Source organism: Chelon labrosus, assembly GCF_963514085.1.
Source record: "Chelon labrosus genome assembly, chromosome: 3".
Classification (NCBI taxonomy): Eukaryota; Metazoa; Chordata; class Actinopteri; order Mugiliformes; family Mugilidae; genus Chelon; species Chelon labrosus.
This window is the reverse complement of record NC_140339.1, coordinates 32,111,215-32,133,694: the sequence shown is the minus strand read 5'-3', so window position 1 is coordinate 32,133,694 and position 22,480 is coordinate 32,111,215. Positions and strand designations below refer to the sequence as shown.

Sequence of the window (22,480 nt, the reverse complement as noted above, 5' to 3'; positions counted from 1 at the left end):
AGAGTCAGAAGCCACTCACTTTGCCGGCAGAGAAACGAAACTTAACCGACACTACTAATCAAGATGGACAAGAGCCAATTAATTTGCTCACTTGCCACCAAGTGGTCTGGGGTGTGAATTGCAATCTGTCAAAATGACGGATGGCCTTCGGATTTTTCCGCCACGGTTTTAAAAAAAACGGTCAATGACGGAAAATATTTGGTTAACGCGACCCCTGTGCATAATCTTTCTCCAGGTTGTCCTTAGCATACTTCAGTCTGGCTTTAAGGTGTCTCTCCTGCAGAAGTGGAGTTTTTCTTGGTCTGCAACCTTGCAGTCCCTTCCTGTGCAGAGCTCTAGTGATTGTCTTCTTTGAGACTACAATTCCCGACATGGATAAGCCATTCACCAGTGTCTTGGCAGTTGTTCTGGGGTCTTTGTGATCATCAACAACTATTTTTCGCAAGTCTAAACTGATTTCTTTCTTTTTTTTGGTATGATGCTTTCTCAAGTGCCAGCAAAAGCCCTTACTGAAGGATTTATACTGTGTGTAAATTGGGAGATAACTCTTAATTTTAACTTGATTTTACAAGCTTTGAGCATTACAAAGTCAAAGCACAACATTGCACAACAGAGGTTTGTGCTATTGCTCAATAAAATGGTCAGTTCTTAAGAGGGCTAATAATATTGACCCTGGTATTTATTTATTTTTTTTATTAATTCTGTTATTGTGCGCAAATTGAAGTAATTTATGCTTTGTAAAGAAACTAGTATGTTTAGAAATGCTATGTTGAAAATTCCATGCTCTGTTAAAAAAGCACTTTTCATATGAAAATTTCATAGGAAGCCTAATAATTTCATCCTCACCTGTAGGTTTTTATACTAATAGTAGCTATAACTATTGAAATTGTTATCTTAGCAACCATAACCTTTCCTTTATTAGCAAAATATCTCCTATAAGGAAGAACCCTATGTTATGAATTTACTAGTTATTTTGATTTTGTCATTCAGATATGTCAACTTCTGACGTTGTAATGTTGAATGTTGCTGCATAGGCAAAAACACTGCAAATAAGCCATGGTGTATGGTGGAATGATTAAATCAGTTAATATAAAGTAGGTTAAGAACTATATGCGTTCCCTTCTCTTTCCGTGCAAAGACTTTGGAAACCCGATCCAAAACACGCCCTGAATAATTAATAGATAAAACCAGAGTTCTTTTTTACTTCAACTTCAACCTCCCTTTAACTTTCTTACCTCTTTAGTCTTAGTTTTTGTTTTCTTCTTCGCCTTCTTCCCTGCACACTTATTTGCGTTTTAATACTTCCTAACTTTGTTTTAACCACAACTTGGAATCTGTCTGTAGAAGTTTCCAAGCTGTGTTTGTTTCTTGTCGGACCATTTTTCCCGACGCACAATTTTTTTAGTAAACTTTAATTTTTAGGTTTATTAATGGTTTCTATTCTGTATACCAAAAGCACTAATTAAGAAAGCCAACCTCGTTTATAAGTTAGCCAGCATAGTCAGTTGGGGGACTTCTGAGCAAAACTCAATCTCTCTTCCACGGATCAAGAAATCAACAAGCTGTCACCATAGCAACAATGCTGTCCCAGAGGAGCCGTGACAATCCAGTCACCTACAAAGACATTGCAAAGTTGCAATCTACTCTGAGTGTTGGAGTTGCAGACCGCGACCGACGAGTACCTGTCTACCAGTGGGACCTGTTCCAGCTGTGCCGTTTCATCATCACCTCGTCACACAGGAGCACGCCGACCCTTCGCCGTCACTGTGCTGGGAAGACTCTACAAAAGTAGGCTCAATCGTTTCCGCTGTTACCCGCTTAAGATAAAGAGTTGGTGTAATTACTTTGAAATTCCCCATTAATATCTTTTAGAGAAGCTTGATCACACTCCCGTTAGTTTAAGCCATAACACATCTCCATCTCTCACCATCCCTCGTAATTTGTTATTTTCGGTCTCATCATATCTATTCTATTTGATTACACACGTATATGCATACATTCTATTAGTACCTCATTTAATCATAGTTGTCACTTCAGTAATCTTTCTCTGTATCAACTGAAAAATGCCTCATAATGAAATCCAAAGGATGTTTTCCCAGATTCATAATCAGTTCTTTCTAATCAGCTCCATTACTATATGTGTAATAGAAAAAAAATGAAATGAAATGTGGGTGCATTTGGACATTTTACAATGGAGGTAGAGGTAGATGTGCATGTGTTGAGATACTACAGGGGGAAAAAGGAGCATGCTGAAATAATGAGAGAGAATGAGTCCTATTCCTGTTTATTCCTATTATGCTCTCCATCACCAGCCTCCCCTTGCCTTCCTCCCCTTCGTTCCTCTTTCTCCTTCTACTTAAACAATCTCTCAGCCAGACATTCGCTCTGTCTTTCGATTACTCAAATCTTAGAGTTTCTGTTCCTCAGTCTATGTTTCCCTCTATTTATTTACCCTCATTCCCTTCCCTCCTGCTTTTCACCCCTCTCTCCTGCTGAAGATACGTGGTGTGATGGAGATTGACTGAGAGAGTTGCAGGGACAGAAAACTGCAGGTATAGGTTGAAACTGAGAGCCATGTGGAGGTCTTGAGAGGATCGGTCAGAGAAAAGGAGGGGAGGCATAGCAGAAAACAGCATAACACAACAACATGAGAGTGAGAGACTATGAAAAACTGTATACGGAACCAACAGAGCAAATCATAATATGCACATGCACACCTCATGTGAATGACAGCAGAAGCCTGAGGATCACTTTAAACCTATGATTTGACAGAGTTCAGTGTGTGTGAGACTGTCCTTTTGACTGTATTTATTTATACTCTTGGTATTCTCTTGATGAGCTTCATGATGTAGTCACCTGAAATGGTTTTCCAACAGTCTTGAAGGAGTTCCCAGAGATGCTGAGCACTTGTTGGCCCTTTTGCCTTCACTCTGCGGTCCATCTCACCCCAAACCATCTTGATTGGGTTTAGGTCAGGTGAATGAGGAGACCAGGTCATCTGGCACAGCACTCCTCCACTCTCTCTTGGTCAAATGGCCCTTACACAGCCTAGAGGTGTGTTTAAGGTCACTGTCCTGTTAAAAAATAAATGATGGTCCAACTAAACACAAACCGGATGGGATAGCATGTCGCTGCAGGATGCTGTGGTAGCCATGCTGGTTCAGTGTGCCTTCAATTTTGAATAAATCCCCAACAGTGTCACCTGCAAAGCACCCCCACACCATCACACCTCCTCCTCCATGCTTCACGGTTGGAACCATGCATGTAGAGACCATCCGTTCACCTTTTCTACGTTGCACAAAGACACCGCGGCTAGAACCAAAAATCTCAAATTTGTACTCAGACCAAAGCACAGATTTCCACTGGTCTAATGTCCATTCCTTGTGTTTCTTGGCCCAAACAAATCTCTTCTGCTTGTTACTTTTCCTTAATAGTGGTTTTCTAGCAGCTATTTGACCATAAAGGCCTGATTGGTGCAGTCTCCTCTGAACAGTAGATGTAGAGATGTGTCTGCTGCTAGAAATCTGTGTGCCATTGATCTGGGCTCTAATCTGAGGTGCTGTTAACTTGCAATTTCTGAGGCTGGTGACTCGGACGAACTTATCCCCAGCAGCAAAGGTGACTCTTGGTCTTCCTTTCCTGGGGCGGTCCTCATGTGAGCCAGTTTCATCGTAGCGCTTGATGGTTTACGCAACTGCACATTCAAAGTTTTTGCAATTTTCCGGACTGACTGACCTTCAGTTATTAAAGTAATGATGGACTGTCGTTTCTCTTTACTTAGCTGATTGGTTCTTGCCATAATATGAATCCTAACAGTTGTCAAATAGGGCTGTCAGCTGTGTACCAACCTGACTTCTGTACAACACAACTGATGGTCCCAACCCCGTTAAGAAGGCAATCATTTCCACAAATGAACCTTGACAAGGTACACCTGTGAAGCGAAAACCATTTCAGGTGACTACATCATGAAGTTCATTGAGAGAAGTCCAAGGGTTTGCAGCGCTGTCAACAAAGCAAAGGGTGGTTACCTTGATGACTCTAAAATATGAATCATATTTAGAGTTATTTCACACTTTTTTGTTTACTACATAATTAAGACATAAATACGTGTTGATTCATAGTTTTGATGCCTTCAGTGAGAATCTACAATGTAAATAGTCATGACCATTAAATGAGAGGGTGTGTCCAAACTTTTGACTAGTACTGTATTCGCCATATGATTGCGTGCACCGAACCAGGACTTCGTTGTGCTTTACCTAATGATAAATTATGCATCAGCTGCTGTCACATTGAAAAATGCAATTAGCTTAGTGATAAAGCAGATGGGCCTGTTTTGTCTGACATATGCTGTGCATGTATTAAGAGTCTAATGCTGGAAACAGAACTGTCAGCACACAAAAATGGATCTGTACACACATTACCACATGCATTCATGAGAATTCACATAGACAAGTATGCACATGTCCCAAGCTTAGCCAGCGTTTGCAACATTGAATGAATTGTCCCTATTTAACATTAACAGCATTTATCATGATGACCATGTGTGTTCACGAGGACACCAGGCAAATGGAACCAGAAAGTGGATCACATCTGTCGACAAGGCGCAAAAGTACATTGACAGCTACCATGCACCATAAGATCACGTGTGATGGGACTGTTCGACCAGTTCCTATTCAGATGGTGGACTTTACTGACTATTACATCACCTTTTAGAGAGGCACACAAGGTTTGGGGATGCTGCTCCCACAAAAACAATATACTCACTTGGATCTTTTCCTGCTCTGTCACAGATTTTAGAATCCATCAAGTAGTGTTTATACTGCACTTCTCAAAATTGTGTTCAGATAACAGTCACATTACGCTACTTCACAATCAGACTGTCCGACATGACTGCCGTGACTGTTACGTGTTGCAAATCATGACCTTGGTGTCCCTCATAGTAGTGCAGTTCACTAAAGTGCAATTACAGGTTTTTGAAGTGCTGCTCTATTCCAGTTTACACCACTGGATCAACAGGTTGATTATTGCGAGTTAGGAAGACAACATATTAACTGCTAGTTCTGAAGAACAAGTAGCCTATTTTTCTGGCAGATGTCTTGTTTAGGGATGGTGGGCTGGGTTTTTTTCACTGTGATCACATTAACATTACTCTGAATGTAATAGAATGTACTGGCCACATAATGTCCGTGCTTTGCCTACTGCTTACATGCAATTTTTAGCACCTGCTGCATGTTGACGCCATTGCTACGGTACACCGAACCCTACGCCGTAACCTTACATTTAACTACACGTCGGCTGTGATTGTTCTAAAATGCATTTTCTTGTTCACCTATCTCAGTGGCCAGACAAGCACAGAAAGTTGTCCATTGTTCAGGGAAACAAGGGAAACTTCGTTAAAAGAGTGTTGTAACCTTGTCCACCAAATCAGAGAATTAGATAGACAATATGTTCAATCTGAATGTCCAGACCTCGACAATAAATGACTAGAACTTAAAAGTAGACCTCTGTCGACCAATTGCTTCTAAAAAATAAAGCCACATTTTAGAGACAAATCAGACAAATTACTAACCAGCCAACTTAAAGGCTCTAAAGCAAAGCAGCACATTTCTTAGATTTGGTTGCCAATGTAGCACAGAACTACAGATGCTTTTGAAATTAATGGACGGAGCATTCAGGGATTTCTATACCCAGTTTTATACCCAGAAGTTCAGACTGAATCAAATAATAAGGCAATTCCTGACTTTCTTAACGGCCTTGGCATCCCCACACTTTCTTCAGATTTTAGGGAGAGACTAGAAGAACCTATATCACAGATTGAAACAGCTACAGCTATCTGTTCTATGCAGTCGAACAAGTGTCTTTCCAGATTAATTTTTTTAAGAAGTTCTCTTTGCTGCTAATAAATGAGCATATTCAGTTCTTTACAACCTATAAAATGTTTTGTCATAATTTGAATAATTTGAAACAGTGGATTTTAAGTTTTTTATTTTTGAAAAAATACTGTTATAGCATCCAAGATGGCGCCGCGGACGGACACCTCGGTACTGTGCTCTCTAGTACTTGTTGCTGTTTTACTTTTTAGTGTTGTTTTCTGCACCCCCTCTGCTATTAAAATTAGCAGAGAGGAACTCTTGAACATAGGGCTATCCAGTGCCGGACTTTTTTCTCCGGTTTTCACTCAGCCAGATAGTTTTTTGGAGATTCTGGTGATTCTGATTCTGACGTGTAGGCCGATTCTGATTCTGATTATCATTGGGAGGTTTGTTAAATAACATTCAGGTTATACTCTAACGGCTGATGACTGTCATTTGCATTGACTATTTAGGAAAATGACAGAAAAATATCATTTGCATAATAATTTGTAACACAGTGTATGACTCGGTGGCTTCTGCCATCTTGTTTGCAGTGGTCTGCTGGAGCAGTGGGAGCTCAGAGAGGGACAGGAAGAGACAAGCTGGTCAGACGAGCCTTGGGTCCTTCAACCCAGCCTGCGTCAACAATACCCCACACCCTAGACTTGCCTTCGTTTTGGTTTTTACAGTTACTTTTTGCACAAATAAACCTGCTTTTCGCACTGCCTTATTTTGCACAAACCACTATGTTGGGACCTGAACCTGGTGGTGAGCTATGGAAGCTCACCATGCATAACCAAATTAACCACATGTTCGTCTTGGAAACAAAGAAAAGCACCAGAACACTAAGTCCCATAATCCTCCGCAGCTACTCCAGGCCTGTTCTCCTTACAGCAGCGGAGCAAGATCCTGCTTGAGGAATCTGCACCAGCTCTATTAACCAACAAACAGGAGGTTTGCAGGCTAAACCCCCAAACAACAGGAGCCACACGGCTAGTTAGCACCGAGCTGCTAACAAGCCACTTCAAATGACTCAAGGAGCGGCCAGTTTCCCTCCAACGTCTGCCATCAGGAATACACAGCAAGGACTTCTACTTTTCCCAGCTCGGTCCTTCCATCAGGAACCGCCAGCTAAAGGAGCAACACACCAATAATGGACTTTTCCACCAAAACTGGTAGTATGACCTGGGCCTAGTCAAGCTAAGCTAAGCATTGAACTCTTAAACACTGATTTGAGGTGACATTTGTTTTTATTGAGTTGTGATCGTTCGGTTGAAAGGTTAGAGTATTGTTAAGTTGATGTTAGTTTAGACTATGCAACACATAGACTCAGGGTATCTTGCATGCTAAACTAACCATTCTTCCTTTAACCTGGCACCTCATAAAACTCTTATCACATCCCACATATATACTAGCCAGCACATGGTCTGAGTGTCCCTATTCAGCAGCCATCTTGTTTTCTCTTTGTTCAAAGCCTCAAGGCCCTAGCGGCCATTTTGACACACACACACACACACACACACACACATCCGCACACACCCACACACCTGTGTAAAGTACACTGTAGTTAGATTGTATGTTTTCACTTTTATTCTTGTTAATAAATATCTTTTAAACATACCTGTTGTCTGTTTAATGTTGCACAAGAATGAATTTTGCCAACCTCTACATTGTCAAGAACTCCAAATTCCTTCAACTTTAACTAGTTGTTAATGTGGTAATTTTGGTTATAGTTATTAAGTTAATTATTAATCAGAAATCCAAATTGACAATTTAGTAAATATTATGAGACTGATTTGATTAATTGGCTATCTTTTCCCTTCTCAGAAGGGTGGTGCCTCAGGGTGATCTAGTAATTCAGATCCAATTATTTGATAATAAATAATTATTTTTGATAATTATTAATTATTTATGATAGCCAAACCCCAAAGTTGAGTGCCTTAGTACACAGGCCCAACAGTAAAGTGAATAGTGAAAAGTGAAGCTTTTATGAATACCCCCTACCAAAACAAAACACAAAAAAGTGAAAGGGTTATAGTTGGTCTTGGTACAATGTAATGATATCTGAAGGAGGCAGTGACACCAAAAGCAGTTAAGATGAAGAACACAGGGGGGAGGAAAACAAGTGTGGAGAGTGAATAAGCTGTAGACAGGAGATATACAATAGATCAAAATAAAAATAGATAGACACCGACAGCCGAGGAGGGGCTGAATGAGGCAGACAAAATGGGACAAAGGGGGAAAAAAGCATTAAATCCTGCAAGGCATCTCTCTCCCAGAATTTGTCAGATTATTAGAAGTCAAGGGCTTCACTCCCCAGTAAACGAGGGCACCATCTTGAAATGACACTTCCAAGCCGAAAGAGGAGGGGGAAAAATTAGAAAAAGATTAAAGAAATGAAAAAGAAAAAAAAAGAAAATTATCAAGATCAGTCTGTGATTTAGTTAAAAAAATGGTTGCAGTCCACAGAAAATTTGAATTAAAAACACACACATCCCGACACAGATTCCCTCCTGACATACAGATTCACACCTACACCCACAGCATATGGGTCATTGGATGATCTAAGCGTTTGCCCCCAGTGGATCTACTGGGGAAACGTACATATGTTGGTCCTGGTACTGTGAACAATATCAGAAATAACATTGATATTTAGCGAGCTGGGCAGCACAGTGCCGAGGTGGTTAGCACTGATGCCTCACAGCGAGAAGGTCACCGGTTCGAATCCATGGGCCGGCTGGCCTTTCTGTGTGGAGTTTGCATGTTCTCCCTGTGTCTGCGTGGGTACTCCGGCTTCCTCCCACCATCCAAAGACATGCTCATTAGGTTAATTGGTGATTCTAAATTGGCTGTAGGTGTGCGTGTGAGTGTGAATGGTTGTCTGTCTCTCTATGTTAGCCCTGCGATGGACTGGCGACCTGTCCAGGGTGTACCCCTGCCTCTCGCCCGATGACAGCTGGAATAGGCTCCAGCAGACCCCCACGACCCTTAACAGGAATAACCGGGTATAGAAAATGAATGAATGAATGAATGAATGAATTTAGTGAGCTGAAGGAAGTGCGGTGCAACAATATCGTAACAATATAGTACAATAATTATTTGATTGTACCAAACACTAAAAATCTTGCAGACTTTGACAATGATTCCAGATCTTGAGGTCCCAATTCAACTTCAAACCTGTTCTAAAATCAACATTTTTCTAAATTCATTAAGGCGGTTCACGTGCCAAATTCTAAATCTACACAAAACAATTTTCCACAAAAAAAAAAGCTAGGTTTTCAACAGTTCTGATATGTTTAGATCTCTAGAATAATTGGTGTGAAATTTCTGTGTCTGTGCCACAAACATGACTTCTTTGCAAACTAAGAACTATTGTGAATAAGTAATACTAGTAAACTTGTCAGCTGCAGCAGAGTAGCATCTTGTGAGTGGCTCCTTCATCATTAAAACTCTGCTACTACATTTGCATCTGTGGTAGCAAGACGATTATTCCAGAGTTGGGGGCTCCAAAGGCTATGTTTTAGTCTCAGTATTCATATTACTGACACAAATCTGCTGGATGAATTCAGTCCTATATAGTACGGTAACAGATAAGCAGGTCTCAGATATATTCTGGGGCCAATCCCAAGTGTGGATAGGTGGATCTAACTCGGATATAATGAAAAGACAGATAAATGTTTCAACTTATATCTTTGATTTATTTTGACGGTGCAAGAAACACCCTCAAATAAAGATTAAGTCTGATGTCAAATATAATACCTAGATTCACACACTGGAGGACTACCAAAGGTCTAGGTGTGTAGAGCTATTCACATTGGACCTGGAATAATGGCTTCTAATTAACAACATTTAACATTTGTAAGACGGTTTTGTATTTTGTCCAGTTCTTTTGTTGGAGTCAAATTAGGTTATATATATGGGAGTCATCCACTTGAAAAGGATTATGTGACCAAAGAGAAACATACAAAAAGGGAAAAGGGACTAGGACTGAGCCTTGAAGTACTCCATAAGTGCAGTGGAAAATGGAGGAATTACCTGTAACAACAGCAACAGAGAATTCATAGAGTTGTACTGGGGACATCTTACATCAAGCTCTAGAAGTCTGCTTACAACTATTCACATTTGTGCCTGGCTCAGTACAAGAACTATTTTTTTACACTTGACTAACTACATTATAGGAAGTGGAGGTAGTCCTTACTCATTGATGAATGACTCATTAGGTTTTCCATCCACACTGCTATATACCGTTCGTGTAATTGAATTGTTGTTAATTGAATTGGTGTTTACCGTTAAAAACAAGCATAAAAAGCTATCACTAAACCTAGCGGAGGTGACAACTCTGATATGGTTACAGGGAACACAGTCTGCAGCCTGGAGATTAGAGAGCCGGCGGAGATTTGTTGAGAATAAGGGTAAAGCTGAGCTGAACAATGAATACTACTGGCAAAGATTGTTTAAGAGGATAAGATATTTACAAAAATCTGGCTCTATTTGAAATTTTGTATCAGACTGCGCTGTGAGGGAGAGTGTGCATTGAACTCTGTGTGTATGTGTAAGATAAGCCTGTCTGGTAATGGGTGAGCATTTGTGGTGTGGTGTGGTGTGGTGTGTGTGTGTGTGTGTGTGTGTGTGTGTGCACAGGGAACAAAAGTTATGTGATGAGAGAGTTGTAGTGAAACTGCCACAACCACAGAGAGCAGACAGTCCTATCTAGAAGCCTTTGATGCTACACAGCTTAAAGGACTTGGGAGAGGAATGAATCTGCCACACACGCACATACAATTACATGGGAAAAGACACTTTTCAGTACAACCTGACCTAGTACACTCACAACTGCTTTTAGAGGTTGTCTAAGCGTCTTGAGTGTGGTAATACGTTTTTCTGTCCGATTACTGTCAAAATATCGCTTTTGTTATACTCACCAAAGTCGACAAAGGAGGACTGCCCGATAGTGCTGGCTTTAGGCGCTGACATGACTTCCGTTTTAGTGAAGTTTCCATTCTGTGAGAACAGAGAGGGGGGGTTCCATAAGTACTAGACCTTTAATGGCCCACAGAAGTCACAAATGCTTTATGTATCTGTCTTTGTACATAAACATGAGATGTGCATACTCTTAATTCAATTGACAGACAGCCACCAGAGAGAGATGCTATGGCTCCATCTGCTGGACAAAGTAGCACACTACTTGAAATGATGATGGAATTAGTAAGACAGTGTATCATCTCACTTTCACAACCAGAGTAAGCCCAAATTTTAACGAAAACTCACAAGTTTTGCAGTAAGTCATCACGATGAGCGTAAGTCTGTCCTGACAAAATTTGAAGAGAATCCAATCACCCTGACAGTAACAGCAGGTCACACTACAAATATGCTCCAAAATCAGACATTTCCTGTAGGTGGCGCTACAATAATTGCATGAATATTGACACATGGATGTGTGCAGTTAGGGACTATTAACAATACTGTAAAGTTTGATGCAGTTTGGACAAAGTATAGCTGAATTAAAGCACGTTTAATGCAACTTCCTGTTTCATGGCGCGTCATGAAACTTTGAGGAGCCAGAATACCCACCCCCCTTCAACGAAAAGTCAAAAACTTACGTTGGTTTCGTTCGCCTTTCTTTCAACAACCTATTTCCAAATTTTGAAGTCAATCTAATAAGGCATCAAGCCTGAGGGCAACCAAGACACAGCCAAAGTTTTGTCAAATTTTCACTGTCAACATAACAGACTTCCTGTGAGGTTTAGAATATGGCTCCAATTGACTTTTCTGTGCGTCCTGGGATATTACATATATGTGACATATTTCCGGATTTTTAGACGCAACGGGCTTCAGGGGCTGGTCCGTAGATGGCGCTATAGAGCCATTTTGCCACGCCTATGCTCAAGGCCCTTATACATTAAATTTTTCGGGCGAACGAAGGCCCCTGCACCTTTTCGTTGCTCGGGCCCTAATTATGGGGTTCGTCGGGGTTCTGTGCTAGGACCAATACTGTTCACATTATTCATGCTTCTCCTAGGCAATATTATTAAGAAACACGGCATAAACCTCCATTGCTATGCTGATGACACTTATATTTACTCATGAAACCAGATGAAACTAATCTGGTTTCAACTTAACTCCAAGCATGCCACAAAGACATAAAGGCTTGGATGACCTGTAAATTTCTACTCTTAAATTCAGACAAAAAAGAAGTCATTGTATTTGGCCCTAAACATCTCAGAGATTAATTGTCTCATCACTTAGTTTCTTCGGATGGCATTACCTTGGCCTCCAGCACTACTGTGAAAAACCTTGGTGTTATATTTGACAAGGATTTGTCCTTTAATTTACACTTGAAGCAAATAACCAGGACTGCCTTCTTTCACCTGCGTGATATAGTCATAATTAGGATCTTTAAACCTTTAAAAAGTTGATTCAAAATTCCACAGTAAGACTATTGACTGGAATTAGCAAGAGAGATCATATTACTCCAATTTTAGCTTCTCTTCATTGGCTCCCTTTAAAATCTAGAATAGAATTTAAAATCCTCCTCATTACATACAAGGCCCTTAAAGGCCTAGCTCCATCATATCCTAAAGACCTCATTGTACCATATCGATCTCGAAGTGCAGGCCTACTTGTGGTTACAAGAATTTTCAAAAAGTAGAATGGGAGGTAGAGCCTTCCACTATCGGGCCCCTCTCCTGTGGAACCAGCTCCCAGTTTGGGTTCGGGAGGCAGACAGCCTCTCTACTTTTATGGTCAGGCTTAAGACTTTCCTGTTTGATGAAGATTATAGTTAGGGCTGGACTGAACCATCCCTTAATTATGCCGCTACAGGCCTAGACACCTGGGGCATAATACACTGACCACATGTCCTCTACTCTCTTCTCTCTTGCACTGAGCTCCTATCTTCTCATTTCTTTTCTCCTGCACTGAACTCCTGTGCTGTAATTTGTTATCTAATATTCTCTTGCATGAAGTAAAGTCATGCAATTCTGTGCTACTACTATATAGCATGTTAACTGCTGTGTGCTGCTGTTCCTGGCTCCACCATCGCCTTCATGCTTGCTCTGGGGGTCTTAGGCAGAGATTTTGTAAAGCATCTTGAGACAATTTGTATTGATATTGACGCTATATACAGTCGTCCCTCGCCACTTTGCGGTTCTCTTTTCGAGGACTTTTTAATTCATACATATCTAATTTTATATCGTGGAGATTTCGCTATATTGCGTGTAAATACAGCCAATAAAATAGCATCATCCTGCGCGTACACCAAGTGTTCAGCATCTTGCCTGGTCTATTTCACCTCGTGATCTCGCTGTGCGTAGTGTTTCTGTGCGGTGTTGTGTCAACTTTCTGTAATACGTGTTGCAGTTAATTAATTAATTTGAAGCCCTACGGTGCCTCCCTTGTTAAAATTATTATATACATTTTATTTGTGGGGGTCTGGAATGTAAATCCCGCGATACACGAGGAAACGCTGTAAATAAAAGAGGACTGAACTGAATTGAATTGAATTATAATGACATAATAAATGTCATTCACTTCACCTGTCAATGGTTTTATTGTTGTGGTTGATTGGTGTAAGCATACACTTAAAATGAAATGTGTGTTTTGGAAAGGTGTGCAACACAAACAGATTGTGAATAAATGGAGATGTAAGACTGTTACCCTCCTTCAGGATTGGTCCCCCAGCAAAAGGCCTTTTCAGACCTTGATCCAATCTTGGCAAGCTTAAGTAGCCAGCGTAAAATACAGGTGTGATCAACCCCAGGATGCACTGTGATTGCAGTTGAGAGATCCCATCTCTGACCACATTTGGAGGTGCTCCTGTGCCAGCAGATTTTGCCTTATTCATTCCGAAACTATTATATCTGCTGTCATTTTTATGCAGAAATGTCAAAAATTCTGAGGGGTGCAAATTCTTTTAAGCGGCAACGTACGTAACAATAGGAGGGGTATTAATGAGTAACTAGGATGAAAATCAGGTTCTCCCTGACTAACAAAGTAAATTATTATATCAGCCAGAGCTGGCCTTTTAAACTGCCCATCTCCACTTGCCGGCCAATAAAAAACACCTCTATTCTCTCTTCGCTGCAGCTTGTTGATTTTATTTTCCCCTTTGTAACTGCTTTCTCTTGTGTAATCACAAGAAAACAGAGGAACAGGGAGGGATGGAGAGAGACTTAGGGAGAGAGAAAACAGAGAAAAGTAATTAAAACCGAGTGCTGGAGAAAGAGGAGCGTGCTGGCCTGTGACCGATAGATGCAGCTGCATTGAACCGAAAACTGTGATGGGATTAACAGGGGTCTAATGCTCTGATGATGCTGGGAAATGGCTTGGTCTCCTGCGTTTGTGTACACTTGTGTAAGTAAGGCGTGTCTTTGGAGGAACAGTATTTTTGAATTTATTCAAGTGTGTGTGGATGTAAGGTCTTGTTTCTACAGGGCATCTGGAAAGTATTCACGGCGCTTCATTTAACACATTTTGGTATATTACAGCCTTATCCCATAATGGATTACATTTTTTCCCCTCAAAATTCTACACACAACACCCCATACTGAAATGTGATTTTTTTTTTTGTTTGTTTTTTTAGATTTTTGCAAATTTATTAAAAATAAAAACAAGCATTCACAGCCTTTGCTTAATACTTTGTTGATGCACCTTTGGCAACAATTACAGCCTGAAGTCCTTTTGAACATGAAGCCAAAAGCTGGGCACACCTATCTTTGGGCAATTTTGCCCATTCCTCTTTGCAGCACCTCTCAAGCTCCTTCAGGTTGGATGGGAAGCGTCTGTGCACAGCCATTTTCAGGTCAATCTAGAGATGTTCAAATGGATTCAAGTCTGGGCTCTGGCTGGGCCACTCAAAGACATTAACAGAGTTGTCCTGAAGCCAGTACTTTGATATCTTGGCAGTGTGCTTAGGGTCGTTGTCCTGCTGAAAGATGAATGGCCACTCTACCATACAGGCCCGATTGGTGGACTGCTGCAGAGATGGTTCTCCTCTCTCCACAGAGCAATGCTGGAGCTATGACAGAATGACCATCGGATTCTTGGTCATCTCCCTGACGAGGGGCCTTGTCCCCCGATCGCTCAGTTTAGATGGCCGGCCAGCTCTAGGAAGAGTCCTGGTGGTTCTGAACGTCTTCCATTTACGGATGATAGAGGCCACTGTGCTCATTGGGACCTTTAAAGCAGCAGAAATCTTTCTCTACCCTTCCCCAGATTTGTGCCTCAAGATAACTGTGTCTCTGAGGTCTACAGACAATTCCTTCGACTTCATGCTTGGTTTGTGCTCTGACATGCACTGTCAACTGCGGGGCCTTAAATAGACAGGTGTGTGCCTTTCCAAAGCATGTCCAGTCAACTGAATGTACCAAAGGTGGACTCCAATTAACCCATTCAGACCGGATCACGCATCTGTGCGTGTTTACCTTTAAGACCGGATCGCGCATCTATGCGTAGTTACCATTAAAGCCGGCAACGTGTCATTTTGAGCGTTGTCGTCTTTTTCCAGGCAATTGGCCAATTATATGCACTGTGATTGGCTGAAATATTCTTGGGGTGAGTGACAGAGATGCTTAGGGATTTTTTTTAAACTCATGTGACTAATAAAACACTTTGTGATTGGTCGAAATAAGCCTACACGTGGAGTATGTTTTGGTCGAAAATTTGAAACACCGTGCTAGCGATCCGTCACGGCTGACTCAAGTGAAGGAAGTGATATTGACGAAGTAATTGAAAAAATAGATCTTTACTGATTTTCAAAATTTTAAAAATGTTTGGTGTTTATTGATTTTTTAAAAAAAATGCATGTGAAGATTATGCCCTAGCAAGTCAGTCAAGTTGAAAGCCAAAGAAGTAAGCTGTCAAATGCTTTTTATCTCATGTTTTTATCTGCTACAGAACCTGAGAAATTAAGGTTTTAGTAAGCGTTGACATATTTTGAAAAACCTCAGGTTTTGAGAGGGGGTATACAGAAGAGTATTTAGGCCTAAATGGGTTAAGCTGTAGAAACATCTCAAGGATGATCAGCGGAAACAGGACGCACCTGAGCTCAATTTTGAGCTTCATGGCAAATGCTGTGAATACGTACGTACATGTGATTTCTTAGTTTTTTATTTTTTAATAATAATAATAATTTAATAATTTGCAAAAAAATAAATTAAAAAAAATTCACATTGTCATTATGGGGTGTTGTGTGTAGAATATTTTTTTTATAACTTTTATTTATCAAATGCCAGACACAGTCATAGAGTACATACAGAAATATAGTTTTTGTGTGTAGAATATTGATGAAAAAAGAATGCATCCCTTTTGGAATAAGGCTGTAACATAACAAAACACTGAAAAAGTGAAGCGCTGTGAATACTTTCCAGATGCTTTTACGTGTCACATATTGCACATTACTGAGAAGGAGGTGTGTCATGCTGAGTATCGAACTGCTTATTATATTTTGTTCTTGTTATGTGCCGTGTTTTGTTTATTTGATTTAATTGCATGTTTATTTATTTAACTGCATGTGTGTTTTGGATCCTTTTTATTTACACATGTTGTGGTTGTTATTATTAGAGTTTTTTGGATTTGAGTTGTCACAGGCACGGATATGATTTTAAGCAGTAAATGCAACTCTTGACAGACAGCCACACCAGCCAATCAGCCGTTACAACTGGCCCGGAGAGGGATTGATAGGTAGGCTGGGCATAGACATATATACATAGACGCCTCATTGAGCGCTGGACCGTACGTCAACCTCGCCGCCATATTGGAGGAGGCAGCTCTGTCCCGCAAACCAATACGAATTAATGGAATGAATTTTATTAAGCGTCTTCAACGAAGTACTATAAGCATTTACACATTCACACACACGAACGTATATATCCAGGGAACCGATAGGAACCAAAAACAACGTCTGATTACATTCTGAGTAGTTAATGTTACAGACGTTGTTTTTGGTTCCTATCGGTTTCCTGGATATATACGTTCGTGTGTGAATGTGTAAATGAGAGGCATTAACTTACAGCACTTTGCAGAAGACGCTTAATGAAGTTCACTCCATTGACTTGTATTGGTTTGCGGGACAGAGCTGCCTCCTCCAATATGGCGGCGACGTTGACGTATCCCAACAACGGGCCAACCCGCTCAATGAGGCGTCTATGTATATATGTCTAGTTGGTTGGCGGGTGTGCTTCCTCCCTTAGCAGACGCCGACTCGTGGGGAAAAGAGTGGTGGCCAACGACTCTGAGGCTGACCAGAGACCGCAAGGACAGTGTTGGTGAGGCCTGAAGACGCAAAGCTGCAGAAGCAGGAGCTTCTGCCCAAAAGCTGTGAGTCTATAGCCAATGCACTGTTAACTGTCGGCGGGGATAAGAGGAAGCAACCATCGCGACCATAGAGCAGACTGCTGGCTGTCTCTTCCGTTTTAGACCTGCAGCACCGCTGGGAGCAGATCGGCGGAGGCAGAGGTCGGGTAGAGACGAGCGCAGCACGGGGGCGGCGAGAGCTTCGGCAGTACCGGGTGGAGGACGGCTCGTGGCGGCTAACCAGCGTGGCGGCTAATCGGTGTGACGGCTAATCAGCGTGGCGGCTAACCAGCACGAATAGGACAAGGGCAAGAACAGGACACTAGGATCTTTGACTGTTTTAAGTATTCTTTTAATATAGTTCTTAGTTTCTGCTTTGATGAGGGGATTCTCCCTCATTTAAAGGGCCGACGTCTTAAACAGTTATCCCTTTTATTGGGTTTTATTTAATAAATAGCTTTTCTGTAATTTGTGTGTGGGTTATTGAGTACTGCTCACCATCGTAAAAAAGAACTCAAATTGGTTAATCTGGCGGTTCATGATTAACTGCTAACCAAAAGGAAATATCACCATTTTTACAGGTGCATTAAAGAAAAAAGGAACAGAAAACATGGAGAAACGGTGGAAAACAAAAGGAAAACAATTGGATTTTCCATGGACTGGAGTTGAGAATGAGATGTAGTAATAACATGAACTGCAGAGATCCAGATTTTTCCTGACAAAGCCAAAAATCTTTCCGTCTGTCACCAGGTGTTTGGGCTCACTTTGTCTTGCTCCCATATCCCTTGCTGTACACTTGGTTCCAATAGGACTAGGACATCGACTTCACAGAACAATCAAGCTTTATCACTCCACTGGCAGGTGGTGAAGTAAACAAAATCATAACTCAGATACTAAGGCTTCCTACAAATGACTTTCTATTCTATCTGAGGCAAGCCCACTACAAAGGCCATTTTTCTTCTGCTATGCATACTAGACTTTTCCTCAATGGACAACATACAACCTCTGTACTGTACATTTTATGTAAGTAAAAGTCGTGATTTTTCTCTAAATATCTACTTATGAAAGAGTAAAGGTAAGCTGCATTAAAATTACTTCCACCACTCCAATGTATCTGCTTTTTTATGCTATACCATTTACAACTTTTTAGAGGAAACAAAAAATATATAGCGTCAATAACAATACAAATCGTCTCAAGACGCTTTACAAAACCCAGCCTGAAATCCCCAGAGCAAGCCTGAAATTTTGTGACATGCAACGAAAAGGCAAGCTGGTCTTTAGATACACATGCCCGATATTGTATTGTTCAAGTACATGCAGTGTTTTAAGATGGAAAAGATTCACAACTGAATGAACAAAAATAGAATTCAAAATTCCCATAAATGTTTATTTTAAACCTTAGATGTTTGCTGAGATTCTCCAGCTTCATCCTCTCACCTGAACAAGATTCCTGTCTCCAATCACATATCATACTCATTGGAATGACAGTTTATTTGCCACTTTCCTCAAGCCTGTTCTCTCCGTCCCCTCACACGCATTGTGTCTCTGCCAAATCTTTCAATCTCCCTCCATTTCTTTCTTTTTCCTTACCGCCTCCTCTGCTTTTTTCCTATTCCCCTTCTCTGTGATAAGATACACGACTGTTCCACTTGTGCCTCGACCTGCTGAATTTCAAATAGGCCCCTTTTGACAAAAACCCAGAGCCTCGGTCTCCCCTCTCTGTTCTCCCAGAATATTAACTAGTCCTGCAGCAATGCCAACATTCCTGCACCACCAAGTCTACCAAAACTGACAAAACAGACCTGTTTGTTGCAAAGAGGAAATGAACAGAAGATCAGGGTGGATCATCAGTTGGATCACTAGGTCAGTACCTTTGATTGTTCTTAACAGAAATGCATATCAGCTTTTTGCTGGTGCCCAGTCATCAGTTAAAGACTGTAGTTAAGAATTACAATATGCATTTACTCTCAGTCATTTTAAACTAGGACTTGATTTCAGTAAAGTTCTGTCTATGGCAGTAGAGGGAGAAATACATGACTGCCCTGACTGAACTGGACTTTTGAAAAGATAGGAAGAAGAAAAAAAGCTAGGATGGAGAGACAGGAAACAAATAAGTCCAAAAAAGCTTTATTACCTTGTTGATCCAGGTCTCAAATTTATTGACGTTCGTCGTCAGGAAAAGATCTGGAGTTGGGATGACAGAAAGAAAGAAGGGAGGGGGCAAGTCATTAAGAGATACACTGTCTCATCTGGCAATTATACTCAAACACAAAGAAGGCACTATTGATCTACAGTGAAGAAAATGCTGTAGATTAGTGGGAACCAAGTCACTGAAAATGTACAATGTGCTCTAGCTGTGACCTTTTGTACCTTTGAAGACCTGATGAATTGATCAGGAAAAAAAAAACTGAACAATATAAAATGCTGCTGGGACTGCTAATGTTGCCTTATTTATACAGAAAAAAAGCATCTTTAAAACAAATTGAGGTTTATAAGAGCACCTGTATTCATGGCTTTGGGGAGCAACTCATTATGATTTAATATAGTGTTTATGTTGTCCTTTAATTCTAGTGCTCAGAATCTCAGTCACACTGATGGCAAGACTAAGCGAGACATAAATGTGACATATACACATCAGGCCTACTCAAATATCATCATACACTCCACTCACATTGACCATAAATTATATTGACCAAATTCACTAGATCCCAAACTAATCAAGTATGTGTGGGATGCACTGTAACAAGCCTGATCCCCAATCCAAAGGCCCATGTCCATTCTCTGAAGAGTCAGAATTGTTTTGGAGGCACAAAGGAGACCTACACAATATTAGGAATGTAGTCAAAATGTTATGTCGGATCGGTGTAAACAATAATAGATTTGGACACTGACAAACAGAACAGACTTGACCTTCACCTCGATATGTGAAGGAAAGATACAGAAGGTCTTTCCTTCCTGCTCCTGTTAGGCTCCACAACGAGCACTCCTAATATGTGCAATATTATTACACTTTATGGTGTAATAACACCAGTGTGTGCAATATGTCTATCATCTATTCTATCTCTGTCATTTCTGCATGCTGTTTCAAACTGCAATTTCCCCATTGTGGGACAAGTAAAGGTTTTCTTATTCTTATTCTTATTCTTCTTATTTGTTGACCAATCTCTTTAACTCTGGCATTACAGGTAGTGCTTTTTCAATAAACACTGTTAAAGGGGATTCTTAAAGTAATGAAGATGAATTGGTTTTCTTGAAAAAGTAGAAGAACAGATGAAGAGAAAGAAAGAGATTGTGGCGGGATCTCCAGCTCAAAGCAACTAGATTTATCTCAGCTTCCAAGAGTCTCCACCTCATGGTATAATCTGTAGCTCGCTCTACAGGAATCCTATAAACTGCACCTGTACTCATATTGCTTGCTCTCGAAGCTTAGGCTGCAGGCTGCACTTCCACTGCAAATTCTGTGTGCCTCTCCGTGATATGACATTTACTTTCATCACTGCGTTCTGTGGACTACGGTTCTTCCCATTAATTGGACTTGAAAAAAATATTGGCATTGATCTGCCTTAGGCCCAAGCTTAATTCCACAAGCTGCTATGCTCTGCATTACGAAATACAAATGATGACAGGAGAGGAAAAATGGAGGGAATAAAAGGTGCAGCAATGATGACAGGAAGAATAAAGGTTGTGTGTAATGACTGAGGCTACTGTGGCAATCCTATGTACTGCAGTGGCCACTGCAGCTAACAGTTCATACTGCAGCATGACTCCTCACCAACAATGAAAAAATGTAAATAGAATTGATAAAATTTCACTGAATTACCATTCTCTTTCCTTGGATACATGTCAAGCGCTTTACTGATTGAAATGTGACATGCTCTGAAATGTTATCCCACAACCCTGCAGCAGCCATCCTCAGAAGTGAGGAGAGATCCAAATGAGGGAGCTTGAGTTATCGTCATCATTTTTCAGACCATGTTTAAGGATATGTCTTTCATATAGTTATGATGCAAACTATTACCAGATATAGATAATATTCTCAACAACAAATACAATATATATGTGGTTTCTCAGCTATTTAGAGGTAATTCTAAACATAAAAAACATTAAAAAAATAAAAATAAATATACAGTATGCATTCCACAAAATGTAATTTGAGAGTCTGCTGCTCACAGGAAAACATGGTGGTTTTCTAGCAGACACTTCTTACAGGCATGTATCTGAGATGGACCTCGACCTTTTTATATATGCAAATAAGATTCCAAGTGCATGCATAGATTATGGTTAAGTGCACAGATCCATCACAGGACACACAGTAATTTGCGCACTGTGGGTATGTGCTTTTCTGTGTTACTGTGCGTGTCTGTAGTCACTCTGGGTGGTGTGTCGATGAGCTTAGTTAATCAGCCAATCAGGCCTCTTAGACAGAATCCAGCAGTGATTGGCTGATTAGCTGCAACGGCAATGTGTCAGTGAGAGAGGCATGAAGGAGCAGGGTGATGAACAGAAAGATTCTCGTCTTTCTGTTCACTTAACATTCTTGTGCAAACTCTCTTTTGCAGTATTTTCTCTTTTTCTAGTCTACTAATGAATCCAACTTGACTGACACTAACAAGCAGCACACTGTGCTCTTGATGAGTCACTAAACTTCTACTGGATTTCTCCTGAGACACTGCACCACAAGTGAAATGCCCTAAGAATGAATGCTTTTTAGATTTGTATCAAGGGGGATTTTCACAGACAGAAAATCTAATTCTGCTTAGTGAGCTAGGCAGTAGGGTATTATTATGTGATTTTTTTGTCATGATTCTCTTCAATGCATTGTCCTTCTCCACTCTCCCCACCCTGACTCACATTCCTTGACAGAAAGTATTCTATGCTATCTCATAAAGAGCAGCTAGCTAGTAAAACTTAAGTGCTGCCACTATCACTCACTTTAACACCATTTTACTGTTCTATTGACTATAACTAGGCTGCCAATGGTCTTTAAGAGACTCGTTTAAGTTAAGAAGAGATATTATAAAGAGGAATATAACAAAAGAGAGCTGAGCAGAATTAAACAGAATAGAAACAGGTAACTTGTTCTTATGAGAAGGCAGGTTTTGAATTCTTGAAACACAGCGAAAGCTAAGTGAAAATTTCTTTGTGTTATTAAGTTGTGTTTGATTCTGCAAAGCACACTATTATTCAGACTTAGGTCTTATTCTTTCTAATGTCACTTTTTTCGGTCATGTTAAAAATTCAAGCATAAACACTTCTTGATAGACAAGTAATTTGCGTTTACCCCTACTGGATTTAACACAAACTTGCCTCCATCCTTCCTTCTCTAATACCCATAA

At 40.6% G+C, this 22,480-nt stretch overlaps 1 protein-coding gene across 2 annotated transcripts in view; it reads right to left on the bottom strand.

The window, feature by feature from the left end:
* The window catches only part of itfg1 (integrin alpha FG-GAP repeat containing 1), a 202,917-nt gene that overhangs the window by 148,086 nt on the left and 32,351 nt on the right, over positions 1 to 22,480 (bottom strand). For both annotated transcript variants that reach the window (XM_084541942.1, XM_084541943.1), the window contains exons 7-8: positions 19,279 to 19,328; positions 10,775 to 10,853 (exon numbers count right to left, since the gene is read on the bottom strand). In XM_084541942.1, coding sequence (XP_084398068.1) covers positions 10,775 to 10,853; positions 19,279 to 19,328 — 129 coding nt within the window. The remainder of the gene's footprint in view (positions 1 to 10,774; positions 10,854 to 19,278; positions 19,329 to 22,480) is intronic.